This window comes from Parus major, chromosome 1, assembly GCF_001522545.3.
Source record: "Parus major isolate Abel chromosome 1, Parus_major1.1, whole genome shotgun sequence".
NCBI classification, from domain to species: Eukaryota; Metazoa; Chordata; class Aves; order Passeriformes; family Paridae; genus Parus; species Parus major.
This window is the reverse complement of record NC_031768.1, coordinates 31,674,825-31,696,970: the sequence shown is the minus strand read 5'-3', so window position 1 is coordinate 31,696,970 and position 22,146 is coordinate 31,674,825. Positions and strand designations below refer to the sequence as shown.

The 22,146-nt window shown below is 39.5% G+C and overlaps 1 protein-coding gene across 1 annotated transcript in view; it reads left to right on the top strand.

The window, feature by feature from the left end:
- Positions 1-68: 68 nt before the first annotated feature.
- Positions 69-22,146, top strand: part of GABRB3 (gamma-aminobutyric acid type A receptor subunit beta3) — a 115,532-nt gene continuing 93,454 nt past the window's right edge. Inside the window, exons 1-2 of the mRNA XM_015632826.2 lie at positions 69-161; positions 316-383. Coding sequence (XP_015488312.1) covers positions 89-161; positions 316-383 — 141 coding nt within the window. The 5' untranslated portion in view covers positions 69-88. The remainder of the gene's footprint in view (positions 162-315; positions 384-22,146) is intronic.

Here is a 22,146-nt window from a genome sequence, read left to right as displayed (position 1 = left end):
CGCCCCTGGCCCCCCGCACCCCGGCTTCTGCCTCTCCCGCCCGACACCCCCGTCTCTTTCTCCCCACAGTGTGAACGATCCCGGCAACATGTCCTTCGTGAAAGAAACTGTGGATAAATTGTTGAAGGGCTACGACATCCGCCTCCGGCCGGATTTCGGAGGTGAGTCGCCCTGCCCGGGCTCTCCGCCCGGCGATGCCCCCCTCCCCCGCATCTGTCCCCGGTGCTGCCGCCGCTCCCGCACGGCGGGTCCGGCACCGCGTCCGCGCTGCCGCGACACCTCTCGCCGCTGGCTAAAGGTCTGGTCTGCTCGCAGGTCCGCCCGTCTGCGTGGGGATGAACATCGACATCGCCAGCATCGACATGGTTTCCGAAGTCAACATGGTGAGTAGCGGGTGAGAGCCCTGCCGCCGCCGGGGCTGCCGCCCGGGTCACGGCCGCCCGTTCCCCGTCCCTCCTTTCTCACGAAGTCGCTGCTGTCTCTGCGGGCGGCGGCGGGGCTGCGCGGCGCTCCGAGCGCTGCCCTCTTCGCTTGAAAACTTTATTTCCCCGGAGACACGCTTTCCTCCTTTCCCCCGCTTTTTCCCCTCTCACTGCCGGCGGCCGGAGTGTGCCGGGCCGCCGGTTTGCACCAACCCACCTTCTCCTCCCCCGGTAGCCCCGGGCGGCCGGAGCTCGCTGGGGCTCCGCCGGGCCGCCGGCACCTGCCGCGGCCTCGCAGCCGGGGGTGCGGGGCGGCATTGCCGGGGCCGGATTGCCGGGGCCGGTGGTGGAGGGCCGCGGCTGTCGGCATCTCCCCGCTTCTTGCGCCGTTCGGGGCAAAAGAACCGCAACATCCCAGCTTGTCTGTGGGTAAACTGTGACATGTGCGAGTGCTTTAAGGCTTGTTGAGCACCCAAAGCCGGCGCGGTTGTGGATTTGGGAGGAATAGTATTCTAGTCTTGTCACGGAAAGTGATGCTGTGCGGGGCTGTAGTGTTCACCGATTGACAGGGAGGTGTTTAGTGCTTTTCTGCCTTTTGGTCCTCTCATCTGTATTCTTTGATGACTCGAGGTTAGAAGCTACGATTTCTGTTTCTTGACCTAATCCTAAATCTGAGGTGGATTTTTTATGCTCATGAGCAAGTTACTCCTTCTCTCCGTGTCTCAGGTTTTTTTTTTCCGTGCATTCTTTCTTGTGTAGGAAGACCAGTCACTCTGCAATGCTGTAGGTACATTTATGGCATTAAAAATAATATATACATGTTTGGAGGCTGAGCTGTCTTATAGTACATATAACTCTAACACTGCACTACCTCTCCTTCAATGCACAGTTGCAGTGTTACAAGCTGGCATATCTTTGCTTGATACATGATCTCTGTATTTTCATTAATCCTGTCACTACTTTCACCCCCTCTACTTGAAATTCTGAGAGAGAGACTTTTGCTCTACTTCTCATCTTCTAAAAATATGTTTTTGACAGAGATAGAGTTACCTGTTTGCAGTTAAAAGTGTCACCAATGCCAGCTTGCTATTCATTCAGGAGGGGAAAAAAAGCCAAGATAGTTCTTACTTACAAGAGTTTGTCTTAGGCTACATGCAGATTCAGACAACTGCAGAGACAACTCATGTATTTGACAGGCTTTTCTGTACCTGTAGGATTGTTTCTCAAGTAAGAAAAAAATGGGAGCTGAATGAAAGCTTCTCTCTGAAGAGTAATTGAAAAGTCTGACTTCACTTTCCCCACTGCCACCTTCCCCACCTCTGGATATGTTCCAGTCTTAGGGAAGCATTACATGACTCATTAAATTAATATATAACGCTGTGTATGTGAAGTGCCAGAGAGGCAATAAATATCAGAGAAAGGCATACTGAGATTGGAAAGAAAATGAGGGGATGTATGCTGCTTTTTGTGCTTTTTCTTTTTTTTTTTCCCAGCTGCAGGAAAGCCTGTTAGGTTTAAATAACAACCCACTTGTCCAACCCACTGTAGCAGGGGTGTAAGGAAAAGTAAGTAATTACACTGCTTCTTATGGTAGGCTGGGTAATCACATCCTCAGTGATACGAGAGCTCCTCAAGAAGATGGTCATTGTGTCCCCAAACTGTGTGTCAGTGTACCAAGTGCTTCAGTTTCTAGCTGCCCCAGGAGTCAGTGCTCACTCTTGCCCATTAGTTGCCAGAGCAGCTGCAGAAAAGTGGTTTATTTCTGTGCCCTCTCACAGAGCAATGCAAAGTATGAAAAATGTCAATACAGATCTTGCAACAGAAGCAAATAATGTGTTTCTGAAGGAGGTTGCTAAACTACTTTTATTATAAAAGCTGTAGTAGTTTACTTCAGGAAAAATGAGCAGGAAGGGCTTCTGATTGGTGAACACCTTACTACAACCAGAATTTCAGCTGAGCTTGTCTTGCCTGCCTGGAAAAGAAATCATCTTTGACTAAGCACAGCTATATTCACAAACTACCTGAGTTGGTCACTTCTACTTGTTTTAAGTAACTTTTTACTGGTTTCCAAGGTTTTTTGAGTACATATCAATGAACAGTGAATAAGGATGAAGAGAGGGAGCTTTTCAAGATAACTCAAGTATTTATTCAAAGTAGTAATTTGGATGAGTAAAAAAAAAAAAAGGCCCAGTTGGTTTGAAGACCTGAGGCATGGCTGTTGAACTTCATGCTGGTTTCCAGCTAAACTTTGGACATATTCTTTCATTTAATTCCAAACAGATATTGTGAACGTTGACTTTTTTAGCCTCATCAACTATTCAAATGTGTTACAAGAATTTCTTCATGTGAACTGTGGTAGTGTGGACATTTATTCCTTTGATTTAAATCTAGACATTGGTGCAACCTTTTATAAATTAGCTTGTTAAAATTCATCTCTGTATTAAAAATAAAATAACCAGATATTTACCATTCTTCAGTTTTATGGACATAAATAAAATGTTATTACAGCAAGTTTCATTGTGCTACTTTCTAGGCAGCCTGTCATGTAGCTTTCAGTGACATAATGACAATTCTTTGTAACAGGAATTACAGCTTGTATCATGCTCTTTTCTATTCGTAATCAAACTGTAGCTTTATAGATAATATATTCCTCTATGAATCTTTATTTACTAGCTATTTTTTAAGCCTCCCAACATTTAAAAATTTTATTTGTGTGGTTTTAGTCTTTCTGTTGAAAATCACTAGGAGTTGTTTTCCCTGTACATTCAGGCTACCTGTAGATATTTTTTAGAATAGACTTACTAATAGCCGTGTACACCTTCCTTGGATTACATGGAACAATTAACATTTTTCTTTATTTTTGATGCTGAAATGCTATCAGGAGGACAGATGCAAGCATCAGGATTGCAGACCATCAACTTGTTTTACTGAAAAATTGTAAATAAGCAGTTTCTATTTGATTTCACAACATCTTGGCAATATTGAGTAGCATTATTGAAATTGTAAACATGCATGATGTAAAAATCACATGATTCAATATTTATAATTCAAGTTACATATATGTGGTTGCAAGGGGGAATCAATGAAGTTGCATATAAGAAGTGCATTGCTCAGGGAAGGGCTGCAGTCTGTTAATTACCTGCACATATGTCTATATCTATGTCAGTGTGCTTTACTCACCTGCTTAATCTGTACATTCTTTCTCATACTTATTTGCCTATTTCACAAATGATATGTGTAACTGGACACTTAAACACCTACCTATTTTTGTGCCTACCACCATTAATTGCATTTAAAACCGCTATAAATTGTACAGAAATATAAATCTCCGAACAAAATACTAATCAATAATAATAACAGATGTATTACTGAGAATATGGTGTAAGTCATCTTACAAATAAAGAGTATGGAAGATTACTGTTGTCAGATTTCAATAATTTAGCTGTAGATTTTATTACTTTTCGTGATTCAGGTTGATTGTATTTTCTTGCTGTGTTTCTAGGTGTTTTTCTCACATGACATGAATTGAAAAAGAAATAGTTACTGTGCTTTTGCTAGTCTGTCAGCCTATTTCCAATCAGACAGTGTCCACAATTTGTAATTTTTTTAACAGTCTGATTGTTCTTCAGTGTTTGGTCTGTGAATCAAATGTGTTAGTTCCAGGCATTCAATTTTCAAGCACCCAAATACTTCGTATCTCAGGAAGTTAAATAATCAATGCATTGAATCTCCAAATAACACCCTCTTTAAAGTCATTATTATAGCTGGAAGACTGAAGTACTGTGCTTTCATTTTACTATAATTTTAGAATGTGTTTCATAGTGTATGGGAAGTAATACTATAAAGTGGATGGAGGAAACAAGGGGATTAGTGCAAAAATGAACCTTTCTTCTCTAGAGATAATGTTTTGCAGAGAATAGGAAATGTGCTATTGCTCTCAGAAGTGCTGTCTGCATTGTCTTTGTTTATAGAGAGGACCTCAGAGTTGTCCATCTAGGGTTTCTGAAAGGCTCTAATTTTGATAAAATTAAACCAGAAAAACCCAGGAGGCATCATTTGCTATATAGTCGTCCTGCTGTTTTGAGAATACTGTAGTCAGAAAATTAGTTTGACATAAAGTCAGACCTTAAAACAGATGAGTTGTTGTTTCTGAAAAAGATGTCATCTATTCTGTGCTGTCACTCTAAAAAAGATGTAATCTTTTCTATGCTAACACTGTAATTTTTATTTTTATGCATGTGCCTTTATGAAACTGCAAGTATGCATATGGACTTCATTGTGTGCCTGCTGATTTTCAAAGCAATTTTGACATCTTTCTGACAAACTGTTTTAGTTGCTGCCCTAAGGTCGGCAGAAGTTACTACTCATTGAGACTAAATAGTGTCTATTTTCCTTGATAGGGATACACAAATAATTATTTTTAGGTGAATTAATTCATACTTCACCTGAAGTACTGAGGGTGCAGAACATCATGCTTCTGCTAATGAAATCTGTCACATTTTAGGCGAGATGATAAAAAATCCGGTGGATTCCGTTTATGTAAATTGAGATTTATAGCATTAGATGTCTAAGTGAGAGCTGGATTGCCAAACTCTACACGTGCAGTTAATGGGGATGTAGAACAGAATGTGGATGCTTGGGCAAAGGTGCCTACTGCCATTTTGGTTTCACAATATCACACTTGCCCTCTGGTTTCCAGTCCAGGTTGTTGCAGATCTCCTGCAAGTCCTCTGCCATGTCGCTGTGCCCAGGTATGAGACATAGCAACTGCTCCCAAAAGTCAAACAACTGAGCCTTGTTCTTGTCAATACATGTGATGCCATCAAGAGAGGTTAAAATAAAGAAGGAAATGTAATAGTGCTGCTTAGATATTTTAGGTGCCTCAAGGTAACTTGTTTGCACTCCAGCTGTCTCTCTAGAACTTACGTGAACCTGCACAGATCCTTTGGTGTACTATGCAGGGGTTCTGCATAATCCAGGCATCCAAAATGGCACCAGACACCTTTGCTTAGGTAAGTGAATTGTTCCTTAGATGTACAGGCAAAGCTTATCCTCCAGGTTCCTTCTGGAATCAGAAGGAGACAGTCACTAATTTGCAACAGGTATCTTAGATGTCTGTGTGGTTGTTATTTTTAAAATGGAAGGATTAGTCTGTCTAGGCAGTGTCCTTGTTTCCTGAATGGCTATGGAGAGAGAAACTTGGTTAGTTTTTGAGTACACACAATAAAAAGTAACCTCTGTTTCATATCATAAATGTAGCTTATATTTCCTGCCATAAACAGATATTTCCTATCTATTTTGCAGACAGAATCTTGGTATTACCTCCTGCAGGAAATCATAACCAGGTTTTGACATACTTCGCTTTGAAGATTCAGATGGAGAAATTAAAGGAGTTGTTCTGATACAATGGTTACATAATCATATTGCAAACACACATTTTCTAGCTAGAAGAAGATTCATGTGTGCAGTGCTTATTACTAGTTCATAAATCATAAATCACAGGAGTATAAAATAGAATATGTAACTTTATAATCTGATTTTCCTTTTATATATTTTATACCTTAATGTATTTAGGGAGAATAGTAGATCATACAATGGCAGAAAGACCACATACATAATTTTGCATATATGTGCGTATATATTTGATACATATATATATACATGTGTGTATTTGATAGATAATATGGGGGGGAAAAAAGGAAGAAGAAAGAAGTAGTGCCCAAGCAGGGAAGCGTTTCCTGGAGCCAGTATAGCCCTGCAAAGAGTGCTGTCACTGCGCTGGTGATGAGCCAGCACCCGTCCACTACAAGAGGGGCACAGCAGCAGGCACTGATCCTGGAGGATAGTCTGTCTTACAGGTTACTTGCTCTCTAGTTACCAGCTGGCTACAAGCTCATCCATCCTCTTCCTTGTCTCCATCCATTTTTCTCCCTCGGGACAGCACCCATGAACTCCCCCAGCCTGCCTCACTTTCTCTCTCCATCGCGGTCATGTTTCATACTTCTTATTGACAGACAGAGAGAAAGAAGTGCTTGTAGCAGACTGTGTGATAGGGAAATGACTCCTGTTTGTCCAGGGGAATTGATGACAGCCTTCTGCTTATCTGCAGTGGAAAGCAGCTACTCTGAAGGGGAAGGAGTACCTGCTTAAGCAGAGACAGGGAGGTAGATAATGTTGCTGGGAGGTGCCCATAGACTATTTGAAAGCCAACTCCAGCTGCCAGCATTGAATCATCTGATGAAATAGATATGATCTGTGATGACATCAGTCTGGAATAATTGCAGGTATTCCATGGACAAAAAGGGATTCAAAATTACATTTACAAACTAGAGGAATAGCCCAAATAAAGAAGGAGCAAGCATGAAGTGCTGCATTATATAAGGAACGATGAATTCATTATCTAAAATGATAAAGATTTGGCTAAGCAGTAAGACACTAAACAAAGGTCTTACTGGACCAGAATCTAATGCAATTGAAAAAGTCACAGATGCAGTATAATTGAAAAAAGATGCATCTTACCTTGGCGTACATAAATAGAAGTGTCATTCACAAGACACAGGGTTTGCTTTGTCATTAGTTAAGCCTGAGCAAGAATGCTGTGTCCAGTATTTCCTCACTGGCTCTCAGGGAGATGGAAAGAAACAAGAGATATAAAGAACAGAAAAAAGTCTTTCTAACTGAAAAAATTACAAAACATGGCATATGCAGTGATGTTTAAGTAAATGAGTTTGTTTAACACTGAGAAATAGGATGGGGAGAAGAAATAAAAGTTCCCAATAAGTAGGATGCTGGCGATGAGAGAATGATGACCAGTTGCTCTTTAGTACCAATTGAATTAAGACCTGAGGAAATTAAGGAAATTAGGGGATTGATTTCAAATTGGTTTTCATCTAGCTATATTTCTTTGTAGCATCTCCTTTGTTTCAGGTTTTCAAGAAGGGATTAAATAAATACCTCTCCAGTAGTGTTGCTCTTGCCTTTGGAGAGGCTGGGCTAGCTGATGCTTTGAGGTGTTCTCCAGCACTCCATTTCTGTGAATCTCTGCTCTGACTTCATTATTATTTTGGTCAGAGCTCACAAGCGTGTCTTGGTTTGGTTTCAGATGCTCTTGCTGGTATCATGCTGATGCCTCAGAAGATGAGAAGTTTCCCATAGGACATTTGTAATAAATGCCAGTGCCACAAGTATATGTCTTGCCAGCTGAGATGTCATTAGTCACCAACACTGTATAATAATCTTTATTGTGTTCTCAGTACCTTTGCATGGATTGCACCAGGTGTGACATGAATGTTCATTCTAATACACACAGTAGTCATTGAAACACATTACAAAGCTACAAGGTCAGAACTTCTGTGCATGTAATTATTATATATTTTTACTTCTGCTGAAAGACTTTTATCATGCCCAGGTAATGAAGAAGTGCACTAATTTATATTAATAGAAGTGGAAAATTGACAGAAACTTTATGAATTTTTACCTCCTCTATACCTAGTAATTTTTTTCACTCCCTTGACAACAGAAAGAAAAAGAGATAAAGAGGGATATTTATATGAAGATTTTTATTAGTGCACTGAATTTTTATTCAGATAATTTAATGTCTATAGTTATACAGAAAGCTTAGCAATTTGATAAAGGCATGGCAGGCAATGTCATGCTTGGCAGAAGACAGCAGACAAACATAGAAACTTCCATGACATATCTGCCACAATGGTCGTCTACACAGCCAGGTGTCCTGACTCCGCTGCTTGCTGGTGGTGGATGTTTGGGGAGGAAACCAATAAACAAACACTTGTTACTACTTCTCTAGGTTACTTTTACAATCTCCAGTGATTTGTAACTTGGGGAGAGTACCTTTTGTTTAGGTGTCAATTCACTTTTCCCCACAGTTTTCCTTTTAATAAAGAGAAGATTACATAAAGAATTTAAGCTTGGACAATATCAAGTGCAATCCATCAATACTGAAGGATAATAAAAACTTTCAGTGGAAGAGGTTGAGTAATATTTAGCTACCATTAGGGGTTTTAGCTTATCCAGGACAAACTTCCTTTTTTTCTCTCCTGTGACATAGAGTCATAAAAAATAGCTGGAACAAGAATCATTTCAAAGCAACAGTTTATTTAATATTTGTAATTGAATGTCACAGTTCCTCATAACTACAGATATTGCAAGGAAAAAATCCCCAAGTCTGGGCATGTCTAATTCATTATTCACTATTACGGATTTGAACCGATAACTTTGGCAAAATAATTTGTTCTCTCAGCAGTAAGAAGCTGGTTACAGGTCTCTGTGACAATGTAATCTGCAATATGAATGTAATATTGCACGCAGCAGAGAGGGAAGATAAAACAGCTGTGCTGGGAGGTCTGCAGTTACACTGGATAATTGGCAGTTCAATAGCAGTTAATGACTTTTTTCTTAATACTAATATGAATGTTGAATTTTCATTAGTTCATGGGTATGTCTCCATGGCACAATACAGCACTCTGCAGAGATGACAGAGGTACCTCTGGCACAGCTAGTAGAATTTCTGGATGCCGTGAAGTTATGTCAACACAAAGCTCTGTTCGGAATGGTTGTACCCGTGGGAGTTAGGTCTCTGAATAAGACTTGTCTCTCAAGCTTTAAATAGGTTCTCTGGTGTATGACCATCCAGCCAGAGCTGATCATCAGAGTGCCCTTTAACAGAGAGAAGCACTGCCATAAGAGAGTATTTTTTTGTTCTAAAACAGATATTTAAGGCAAGGATGGCTGGCCCTCCTGAAGTACCTGTCTGGAGGTACAAAATAGGGCAATGGGATGGAGAGGGCAATGAGAGGAGTTGACTGACTTGCTATAGATGCTTTTTCTTTTCAGTTAATGTTGGAATTAATTCCACCTGTTGCTCCTTCTTAACCTGCCTTTTCGAAGATCATTGGAAGACAGCCCTGAACTGGTGCACAGCTGAGCTGTAGTTGACTAAGTAGTATTAGCCAGCAGGTTAATGAACTACATGTGAATTCTGTACACAGTGTGAGCTCCAGAGGTTTTTTGTGTAGATTTCATGTGAATTCCGAGTCAAAATACATGTAGGACAGAGAAGATAGCTTTTGAAAGCAAGCTAAAATCCATGTGGTTAAATATAGGTCATCCTTTGTTCTTTGAATTGAGATACAAGATAGCCCCACTGTCTTACTCTGCTGGCCTGTTAACCCTATAGTTACTGGAAAGGAAGAGCTTCATTCCCATAACTATGTCCTGTTCACATGAGGGATATTTTAAGGTCTCCCATTCTGGTTGTTGCTTACCCATCGTGGCTTTAGCATGCGAGCTCATTGCTTAGCTGCAATGTCAATTGTTGAGGTGTAATCCAATGCAGGTGCACCTGAGCTCGGCTGGGCAAGGTCCCTCATGCTTTTGGGACTGGGCTGAAGCACAATCAAAAAGCTGAGGGCTTTACCTTCCAGGAGCTGCACTTGGCTGTGCAGGCAATCACAGCCCCTGTCACATTTTTCAGAGGGAAAATAGTTCAGGAAGAGTAAGAAATTGAATCTTCCAGATTTAGGAGGTTAAAATGTAAACTAATTTTCCTACTTAATCAAATGTTATTTTGTAAACAGATGACCATTTATCTTGGTGTTTTCTGACGACCGTTTTTCCTGGTGGTTTCCTATGCTACTGTGCCTTTTAGAATCTACTGAAAATTTGAAGTTGAAAATAATAGATGATACAAAATTGCATTTAAATTCTCAATATTACTGGGTAATGCAGTAAGTTTTGTTGTTAAAGATACAAAAGATTTATTTAACCCTTTTTTTCATACTATAAAACACATTATTAACATGTCTTTTTTTCTCTGTATCAGCAGTGATTTGCTTTAGCTTCTGGGCTATTCAGATAGGAATCCTAGGTTGTTCACTTGGACTTTCTAAGCATTTTTCAATCATTTACTATAGGTTTCTATTTGGATAACAAAAGTATCTCCCAAAACAACTGGAACTTGACATAGGAAGATGTCTTCAGGACTTGCAGAACAGTATATATGACCCTTCATTTTGGTTTTGAGCCATAAACTGTGGAACTGCAAAGTTTAAGAGTTGTGGTGCACCTGATAATCTGCAGAATGTCAAGACTTACATGCTTGAGCAGAGCACCTGTGCTCAGGCACGCACTTGTATGTCAGTCACTAGCATGGGTTTGTCCCAGCACTTTCCCAGGTTCAATACTCTCTGGAGGTTAGCACATGCCAGCTCCTCTGCTAGCAGGCAGCTTGGATGCAGCTACTTGTGCTGGGAAATAAGTTAATCTAGATAGAAACAAGTTGTGTTGTGCAGCAACACTTGCCCTTCAGATGAGAAAGCTCCTTGGCTCACTTCATTTGTTAGGTTAGATCTGTCCAGAAAGTGCCATTCACTGCATCCATGTGAGGTTTTGTGGCCAAGGTTTCCAGTGGGAGAGCTGTGGCTCTCCAGAGGGTGATACAGCTGCTGTGATTGGCAGATCTGTATTAGAAGACAGCTCATTGTAGAGCTCAATGAGCTTGTAGATAATTCAGTACCTCGTTTCTTTCCATTCTCTGTACAGTGAATGTGGCTTAAGCCAAATGCTCATCTACTCCCCTTCTGGCAGTAAGTGAAGTGAAAGCCACCTGCCTGACCTCTTGACTCCACCCAGCTGTCAGAGCGCTTTTTTTCTCCGCTTTGAGAAAATAGGTGGACAGCTATTCCCTGAATGCTGGGAAACTGCTGTTGCAGACTTGTTTGTGAGGGGTGAACAAACAAGTCTCTTGGTCTTGCTTGGCTTCATGCCCCTTGACAGCCACTCTACACAGTTCAGATGCTGTGTGTTGACCTGCATGACTGAGCAGAAGGCTGTGGAAGATGAGGGACAGCCACTGATCAAGAGAAGAAGGAGCTTGAATTGGAGCATGGGACAGCTACACTGGGCAGTTTACATGCACTTAAATTCAGAGGAGATGTTGTTCATTTCAGTTTAGACAGATAAGAGCTTATAGGTGAAGGATTTACAGAGTATTTACTTTGTGAAAACAAACAAAAGAAAGTACCAGAGTCAGCCTTAGTTAGATACCTAGAATGTAAGTGCAAACTAATTGTGCCAATGAGGTGGACTGGACTTCACCTTTACTTTGTGTGACAGAGAAAGGAAGTTGTCCTTGGGCAGTAAGGGCTTATGGAATGTGTAGAGGAATAGTTAGCAGTACCTGTGTGTGTTTGTGTGATGAACGAGGGGTGATTAAGAGGAATCAATTTTAAGGAGGAAATATCTCATTTCCTTTTAATCAGAAATGGTGTCTCTTTTGGCATTTCATTCTCTTTCTTTTTTTTTTTTTTTTTCTCAGAGAAATGGTTGAGCTAGCTGGGGAATAACTTAGCTATTTTAAAAATGCTGATTATCTGCCTGCAATTCTTTTTATAAACCATCCTCCTTAAATGGACAGGAAAAAAAAAAAAAGGAATAATAAGATGGGCAGTGAATTAGCAAATGCATTTGAGGTAGTTGATCAGCTTATCTTTCCAGCAGACCCACTTTAGTCACATGCTCATATATTATTAACCTGACTGCATCAAGGCTGATACTGTATGTCTTTCCCAGCATACCCATTTATGTGGCATTGGGTGCCTTTTGAATTGGATGCAGGTGCTGTAATTTGGAAAGAGAAGCCGGAAGTTTACATAATGTAATCTTGTTATCCATTAGTATAATATTCTTTATTGGTTTTATAAATATATGTTTAATATCATCATGAGTGATCTAGAAGATGGGATACTTTCCAAGCTGGAATTCTGTGATTTCATGATCTTTACAATAAAAATAAAAGCTTCTAACCTCCAGAGAGGATCCCTTTTGCATAGCCTTCCTCAAGGAGTAATCTAGCACTAACACTTGTGGTGTTATGCTTTTCTTTCATTAGTCACATCTATAAGGATCTCATTTAAAGTCTTGCATTATATTCCTCTAAGTTACTTACAGACACACATGTACAGTGTCATTTAGCAACCTGCTGGCATAAAGGTTTCTATATGAGCAAGGTGGTTTAAATGGAAAAAAGAATTACTCTACTGAGATGTAAGTATATCCATTAATTTGACTGCTGGTGCTCACTGAGCAGCTGTCTTTAAGACAGAAATCACAGTAATTTACTGCTACTTTTCCCTGAAAGTCCCTGAATGATTTTTGTTAATAGCTTGAGCAAGTGACCAAATCTCATGAGGCCTCCTGTATGAATCTTTTGCAATTTTTCTTTCTCATTCCTCTCAACTCTTGATTATTAATATCTTTTGTGCTGTAAAGCAGGAGGGTGCTATTTTCTCATCATTATTTTTATATTCCTTTTCCTAAGAAATGTGGTCTACAAAAAGAAAAAAAAATCTGTTGTGGGGAAAACCAGATCTCTCCCTCTCCCTGAAAACTTTGCTGAATGAAGGTAAATACAAGCATAGCATGCTACTATCTGGCACACAATTAGCTAGCTCTTCTGAGCTTGACTGTAACTGAGCTTGATACTGCAAGATATGGTAACAAATGAGTTCTAAAATTCTTTTCACCTCTATGTGCTGCTTGTTTTTAACATTTACAGAGCAATATTGAATGACATCTGTACCCTATTATGTGTGGCATTATTGAATCCTCTGTCTCCTTATATATCCGTGTTTTTGTGGTGCCCTTCATGATCATAAAACAGAAGCAAACCTGAAATAAAATGCTATGATGAATCTATACTTTATGGCAGATCACTTTGGAGGGATTCGATTAAAACATGGCAATAATGCAGTAACAGTGCTGAAGATTCAGAAGATGGATTTAGTTATTTGCTTCTAGAGGACACAAAATTAAACACTACCTTTCAAAAATGAGTGATAAATCTTCAGATACGTGGGAATAATGGGGATGAAGAATTGACTAGATGTAATGTTGATGAAGGCAATCAAAGGATGAAAGTGTCAGGGTTACTTTTCAATCTGTCACTGAGCTGTGGTCATCTATCACTTCAACTAGATTTTGTCCTAGCTCTTGCTGTGGCCACTAGTATATTTCTATCTTGTCCCTGTTGTCCCTTGCCATGTCTGTTATTCTCTGGTCATCTTTTGTTGTCAGAAGTGTGATATTTTTTCATCAGTTCTTAAAGCATAACCAACCCCCTGCCAGTAAGGCTGTTTCATATTCTTCAAGATGCCCTTGCCTACAGCCAGTGCCCTGGCCTCAGTGCTCCATGCTCAGCCTCAAGTCCTTTGCCATGTTGCCTTTTCTGTTGGTGTAGCAGAGCTCTCAGCAGTTTTTTAAATTTTTTTTTTTTTTTATGGCATGCTAATTTCTTTGAAAACAGAAAGTGCTTATTTTTAATGATACCATTACACAATGTTTTATTTGTTTATTTATATTGGCTTGAATCGCAGACATTTGTGCTGCATAAATAAACATAAGAAGGGTTATATTTTTAAAAAGCTTGTGGTACCAGCCCTTTGCAAAAAAATCCTCCAGTATACTCCTACCTGTGCTTTTGCTGCATTGAGCCATACCAGGATTGTTTCTAATGGCATTAGAGAATGCAAGGAAGGAAGGCGGGAGGGAATTGTTCAATTTTTAGATTACTGTATGATCACAGTAGAGTGAAAGTTTGATTTTATTTGGTTATTATCACTCAGCAGGGACAGGGTACGCTGATTGTTTTTCACAAAACCCATCGGTAAACAGGCAGGCACTCAGAAGGAGCTGTAGTCTCCATGCCATCAAAATCATATATTCAATAATCCTCCAAGGCAGTTACTGATTGACTGAAAAAACTCCAGAGGAGACTAGTTTAGCATATTATGGCTTATCAGGACCACATTGTCTTCTCCTTTCCAGGGCAAATATAGATACATGCAGTGGTGCAGTCCCACTGGTCAAAGAGAAGAGGTTTTGGCCCATCTTCTCTCATCTGTCATATAGAATGGCAAAAGCAAATCCATCTAGTGCTAATGCTGATATCCTGACCATCAGTTATCCCACTGTGTCATCGTAGGATGGCACTGAAGTTACAGACTTGCAGTTCTTCACACCAAGAGTGGAATTTTTAAGTAGTTAGGTATCATCACCTGAATTTTTAGGTGCTTTGAAGGACAAGAAATGGCCCTGAAAAACTAGGACTTCATAACTGTGAGTATTGGAGTGTGTGCTAAAAGCAGCAGCAGAACTGTGTATAATTACAAAACTGAATTCCAGAAACTTCAAATCTTAATTTCTTTGAATTTTTTTCAGAAATAACCTGTTGCCTGTCACTTGATACGTGCAAATTTTATGTCTCATTCTGCCTACTCCTTTTTTTTTTTTTGTTTTGTTTTTTTTTAAAGCAGCAAAGTGTGTAATAGAACTGGGGCTGGTGTTCAGTTCAACATCTTCATACAGATGTGAACAGTGTCACTCCTCAGGTTTGCAAGAATAGTGGCTGGGGCTCTCAAATGATGTGTTTCTAAAACCTACTCTTTTGCATTAATTACTCTCCAGCTTATCTTTGTGGTTGTTAATAGAGGACTCTCTTTAGTGGCCAATGACAATAATGCCAGTTGGGATTCCTGTTGAGACATTGTCTAGCCTTGTTCTATAAGTTTTATGTTTGAAAAGGGGATTTTTTTAATCTAGAGGTCTAGGAAATAGCCAGATCCTTTTCTGGGGTCTAGATGTTGGATGTTTTCTCAGTACAAGAGACTAAATAAGTAGCTGAGGATTCTCTTTGGGCATGTTGTTTAAAATACCTCCCTGGAGCTAATACTCTCTGTCTGGCTGAGATACAGAAAGGAGCTTGTCAGGTTGAGCAGAAAACAGAATTTGTGTGCAACGGGCTCTGTTTGACACTCAGAGGACTTGTCTTTCTTATTTCTGTAGTCCTTACTGTGCTGCAGTTCATGCTGAGAGCTGGCTCAGCCTGGCTGGTTTGGGATCAGAGGAAAAGGAAGGTGTTCTGAGACGAGTTTTCCCATTTTTCCCTTCAGCTATTGAATAAAAAGCTTTGTTATGTCAACCAATAGGTCCAACGTAATTTTTTCCCTTTCTTTTCTCTTCATGGGAATAAATAAACCAGAGTACTAAACATGTTAAAAGGGAATGCAATTTTTTTTTTAATTATTCAATAATCTTCAGAGGCTTGGTGTCATTTAGATTCAATATACATCCTAAAGAAATTATTAAAGACTACAGTTCAACAGCTACTGCTGGACCATGAAGAAATATCCCCAAGAACTGCATTTCCCTGACCTGCTTTTATGTTTGTATGTGTCTGTGTTTCTTCTGCTGTCCTACCATAACACTTGAGTTTCAAAAAAATGTAGTGGTGGGACGTGTACAGGCATTGCTGCCATTAGGTTACTTCACAACAGATTTTGGAAAACATTCCTGAGTACTCTAACTACAACCAACCTTACCAATAAATTCTTGGAGCACTCACATGTGGGTTTGGACCCTGCCAGCTGTTACTCCCTTTCCAGGCACTGCTCAGAAGTCTGCAAGTGCCAGAGTTGCCTCTGACACACAGCTATGGACACCCCATTTTGGAGAGTGAGATAGTCTAATAGCGAGGACTTGAGATGCTCCTGCCAGAGTATATGTTTAATATTCTAGTCATGTTTAAGCCACTAGTAGAGAGATAGCTATAGAGTCTCTTTGAGAAATTTATCTACTTATCTGCAGGCCTAATAAATTCAGCTTTTTTTTTGGTACCAGAAGTACTGTCTGTACTGCATTTAACCTTATTAAGCATCCTCACTAAGCCAAACGTGTTGAACTTTTAAATGGAGGTGAATTCTCAGCAGGAATTCAGAGCTGGTAAAAATTCCCCACAGTTTTCTGTGACAAAAGGCTCCAGTGATGTTTGCAATTTAGCTTTTCCCAAAGAATTTTTTTCTGCACAAAGTTTGTGGCTCCAGACTCAACAAGGCTCAGACCTATAGCTGGTGCTGCAGTGGGAGGTTGTCTCTGTTGGGTGCCATGGCCAGTTGTGTGATGCCATCACCTTACTCTTTTCATCCTTGGCACCATTAGAGCCTTTTTTGTGACTCAAGTTTAGCTTCCACTTTCCTTTATAGCACTCCAAAGAAATATTTCATATTCAGTATGTCAAAGAGATGAGGGGGAAAAATGTCATTAAAGTTAACATGGATAAAAATTTGTTTGATGTGTACAGATCAAATTAGGTGATTTTTTGTTTTTTTAAAATTTTTTTAATGCCATGTAGAATTACTGTGTAGGCTTTATGTTAATAAAAGTGGAAAATTGTCTATTTTGGAAACAAATCAATGGAAAAGGAAGCAAACTGACATTGCCATTCCTAGCAGCAATCTGTAAGATTACCATTAAAAAATGCCTTCTTGGCACTGAGCTACCTGTGTGCTCTGCAGGAGAGCCTCACAGGGTCCAGAGAGTCTGTTCCTGCCCAAATGTGTCTTGGCTCTATTGAGGAGGCTGACAAGTGAGATGTGGGTGAGGAATAGATAGCTTACAAATCCAAGGTACCACAACACAGTCTGTAAGGGGATGGATTACCAGAATGTCACGTTAACTATGTGTTTGAAATAACTGGAAATCACTTTTCATTGATGGGTCTCAAAGTTTCATCTGAAGGGGTTAGAAAGTCTTGTGCTGGGGCACAACAGACAAGAAAGAAAGCATGCCCTAAATCCTTTCAGCTGACCAGTGACAGAACTTGTCTTTCAGAGCTCTGCTCTGTTTTGGTGACAAATACTGTTCAGCCCAGTAGGTGTGGATCTGTGGAATGCATTAATGTCCATATTAAATGCTGAGTTTGCTTTGTAGAAGTAGTTCTGGTTTGGTTCAGTGGGCATAATTCATACTTAATGTTCTAGGTGTGCTGATGGAGAGCACCTCTGGCTTGGCCCCGTCCAAGTTGTATGGAAAAGTTGTAGATGCCCATCCCTGAAAACACTGAAGGTCAGGCTGGATGGGGCTTTGAGCAATCTGGGATAGTGGAAGGTGTCCCTGCCCATAGCAGCAGGGTTGGAACTAGGTGGTCTTTAAGGTCCCTTCCCACCCAGAACCTTCTGTTACGCTGTGATTCTGTGACATGCTCCAGAGCAGGCTTGCAGCATGCACCAAGGTGTGGAAAGGGAAACTGTTGGGCAGCTGCACTTCAAAAGCACATTGCCAATTAGAACTGCAGTGCTAACATAGATAACTCAGTGCCATCCCAACTCCTGTTTTTAGAATTAATTGTCATTTCATTTTGGGACACTGAAGCACATCTCTGTCTGATGTGTTACTTATTCATGACTTAATTAGCAACTAGCTTGAAGTGATACCTTCCTCTTTATTCTCATTTTTCGGCTTTGTGAGTCGCAGTTTTGAGTTTGTGAGTGGCAGTGGTAAACAGATGTAAGAATTGCTGTGTCAGTTCATACCAAATGTGTCTTAGCCCACTATCATATTTCTCTCTGGGGTTAGTGTCAGATGCTTAATGAATAACACAAAAAAAAGCAGTGTTTCCCTGGAAGAATCTTCCAGCCACCATGATTTTGCTTCAGGAATATCTGTGGTTGCAATTGGTTTCTTAATGCTTAGTCTAAAGGATATTAAAATAAATTATTCTGATTATTTAGCCTATGTACACCTACATAAAGGAAATATCTATATATAAGTTTTGGCCACATTTTTTCTAGTACATTGTATTTTTCTGCAACATACTGTTGTAATGCTCATCATCATCATTGTTAGCTCTGCTCATTAAATCCCCAGAGCTGCTCAGTGTTAACTACTGACATTGCCATGAAATCTGCCTCTGTGCACACGTGCAGATTTTGGAAGTTGCTTACTTTTGCCTGCTGTTTTCTCTGAATGTCAGAAAACTTCCAGGTGCAAGCAGTATAAACCAGTGTGTGTCTGTCTGTGGCTGTAACAGGGAAAAGCTGTAAACTTTCTCTTAAATTTCTGGACTTTCTAGAGTCCAGAATTTTCCAAGCAGCAGATCTTTTGCTTTGAATTGCACTAATCCTGAAAAATCTTTCTGAAGTAATGTTTGAATTATGCTACTGGGAATTCAGGAAGAGAAAATCCAAATGTCTTTGAATATTCAGTCATGGATTAATAGAGACTACTTTTCCTCAAGCTCCTTTTGCTTACAATACTGAGTTCCACGGTATAAGGTAGTGTGTAATCCCTGAGATGAGAGTTTTTGATGACTTCAACGAACTTTAAAAAAAGAAACTGTATTACATTTTGAAAGAAGTTAAAATCTGTATTTTTTAATGCAGAATAGGAATTGAGAGCAGATGAGGTATTCTTTGCAGAACTCGTGACTCCTACATTTCTAAAAAGATAAAGCTTCAGAAATAAGTCATTGTGAAATCTGGGGCAGAAAATCCAATAGAGCTCAGGTTTAAGTATTGCATCTCAGGGAGTGGACAATAATTTGTGTTTGCTTCATAAAAAAGTGGAAAACAGGATTATTTTCCTGTGGTGAGGTCATGCTTGAGGTATAGCACCTGAAGACAAATTCCTTTAATCAGGAGCTGGTGATGAGTCCCCCAGTGTCTCAGATTAGACACAGTTTGTGGTTCCTACTACACACAGAGACCTTTCACTGACAGACTTAATTTTTTAGTATGTACTTTCTCAGGTTGTTCACCTCGGCATCTTCTTTGCTGTTATCTACCCTGGAACCAGTGCAGAGTTTTCCAGATAAGTCAATTGCTGTAGTCTCAGGTGTGCTGAAGAGCAGGAGGTGAACAGAAAGTGGGCAGACAAAGGGATAAACTAATCCTTGCTGCAGAGTGCTCAAAAAAATTTCCTCCAGTGGTTTATTTCAAGTTTAAAGACTTTTTTGGCCAAATGACCAGATGGTGCAAGAGAATTCACAAGTGCCTATACATTCTTCACCCCTTCTTAACGACAGCTATGAGTTTTTAGACTCCACTGTGGATTCCTGCTGTGATCAGGCAGGAGAGACTCAAGGTGCCTTTTGAGGAATTAATACTCTTAGTTTAGCAGGGTGTGAAGAAAAGGCCCTGTAGGAGCCTTCTGAAAGAGTTCTGGAGGGCAGGAGCACACCGAGTAGTAGACTCAGTATTATTATCATAATGCTGATTTTTTTCCTATGTACTGCTAATTTAATATGAAGCTGAATACTGAATAATATAATACTGAAACATTTACAGAGATGTTGCAACAAAACATTGATTTTCTTCAATGACTTTTTTTCCTAAATTACATTTTCTCAAAATCAATGTATTTTGGCAGACGAATTTTGATGCTACTTTTTATCATCGTGGAAACAACTACAGTGCTATTGGAATCTACTCATTATGGTGCTAAGCACTCCTAGCAAAGTAAAAGTGTGTGTGCAACAAAGCCATCTCTGTGCCTGCTGAATCTCTTTAGCACAAGTGGGAAAATGAAGATTTAAAATGGCTTTTGTTTACTTAGTACTATGTAGAAGCAATGGCACAGCTAACTCCAGGATTGCAGAAGAGTATTAAAGCCCGAGCTTTAAAGTTCTTTTGTTACTGTTATTTTAGACAGCACAGGTAAAACCAGTATTTCAGTGCATGATGACCACTCCTGTGTTTTGTAACTATATTCCATGTAGTGTTCTAGAAAGTCTCTGCTTGAAATCAGTTTATTGCATAGGTATGGTTGGCCATTTATTTATTTATTTTTTAGCTTCTTTTTTCCAAAAAAAGCATGCCTAAAATAATTTTAGTCCTACCCAGTGAGATCCAGTTGCATCAGATACTATCAGAGAAGTAAGCATCACATACCTATAAAATATTTCTCTGAGGGTTTATAGTTACAATCAGTTCTGCCTGACTAGTCTCAAAAGATAGCATGTGAATACACCTTATTAGGCAGATCTTTATGAGCCATTGTGAAGTTACATCCACTCCAAAAAGGTCTGCTGCTCTTAGGGTATGGTTTCCTCCATGAAGTTGGCTGAATGACTGAAGGAAGAGTGTTGCTGTGGACAGGGCAGATGTGAAGGGCTGTTGAGCTGTTTTGTCTGATGAAGCCTAGGATGAAAAGTGTAGCATGAGGCCTGGGTGTACCAGCCAGCAGTGTGTGTACAGATATAACAGCATATCCTCAAACACTCTGTAAGCAGGTTGAACTGAAGCAGAGCCTGAGCTATACCAGGATTGTAAAAGTCATTAATTGGTGCATGCATTGATTAGATTTTTAATTCCTGGGTAAGGCCACAGGTATCACAAAAAACATAGAAAGCTCTTGGTGCAGATTTAGTACTGGGGCCACACTGGGGTAATTATGTACTTCTGAAGATCCTGCTGTTCTGCTTACAGTCCAAGCTCAGGAAAGTAGGTCTAGGTGTGTGCAGCGATGTGGCATTTTAAAAGTCATGTCATTATTGCTACTGGAGGAGCAAGACTGCTTTACAAATTGCTTTAAAATAGAAACTGAATCTCCTTGAATCTTACGCTTGATGCATAGTTTTCCCATTTATTTTCACAATAGAATAATTTAATATGTTTTTTATACTTTAGCCACCACGGAAAGTATGTATTTTATACCCTAAATAACTTGTGTAGCTACATATATATATTAGTGAATTATAGTAGAGAGGAAAGGGAATACTCCAGATGAAACTGAAAAGTCTTTCTTGAAGTTGCAGTATTTTCAGTGGTGTCTTCCAGTGAGACTGCTAGCAGCAAGCAACAAGCTGCCTTCTTGCCAGAACCTTCTGAATTGCTGCAGAAAGTTTTTTTCCTGTTTTTGGTGCTGACACATGACATGCATCTCAGATGGTGGCCTGTGATCACTGTCATGCACTCGATACAGATAACAAACTTGTTTCTTTGATGAGATCATCCCTTGACTCAAGACAGGTGCAAGTATCTGCAATATCTCACTTCTGAAATTAGTGCAAAAAATTGACATTTTGTATCAATTGGAAATTTATTTAAAGGTGCTTTATATCATCTCTTGTATGAAAATAGGATGGTATTCAACTATGCTACATTTCACTAGTTTAGTTTAGATTTTGTGCACTAGACTAAAGTTACGGATGTAATTGATTGCCCTCTATAAAATACCCAGCTTTTGGTCAGGTTATTTTTTGGGGGAAAATGTTGCATTTGCTTCCTATGCCTGCAGAATAATTTAGTGTGAGGGTAGTATCATTTAAGTTTAAACTTTATTAGTTATATCTATGCATAAAATAATCTGTTTAAATTAATTGGAATGACGATTGCAAAACATGTCTTAGGACCAATATTTCAGAAACATGCTGATTTTGGAAACATTTCACTGAGAAATACAATAAAATAGGCAGGCAAAAATCCCAGCTTCAAAAATACCTCTGTACTGGGTCCTAAGAACATGTTAATGTTAAAAATTTTTCCTTATAATTTTGGGTATATCTTACTGATGCATTAGACTCCTAGTACTATGTGCATGTAAGGATACTAATAAATGTTAAAAATATTCATTTAATAGTACACAGACAAGCATGTAATTATTTATAATTTTTTGATTGATTAATAGAACATTATTCATCTGGATTGTTGTTTTGTTTTCCTTTAAGATATCTCATAATATTAGAAATGAAAAAAGGCAAACTTTGGACATTTTACATAAGTGTGTCCTGGCCTGTTGTCATTTAATTTTTCAAAATGACATTCTTTTTCCTACAGATCATATTTCTGCTTGAACAATTCCTATGCATTTTTGTAGTTCTGAGCTGCTTCTCCTCATAAGGTAGGCATTTGCCTCCAAGGTACAGTCCTGTGTT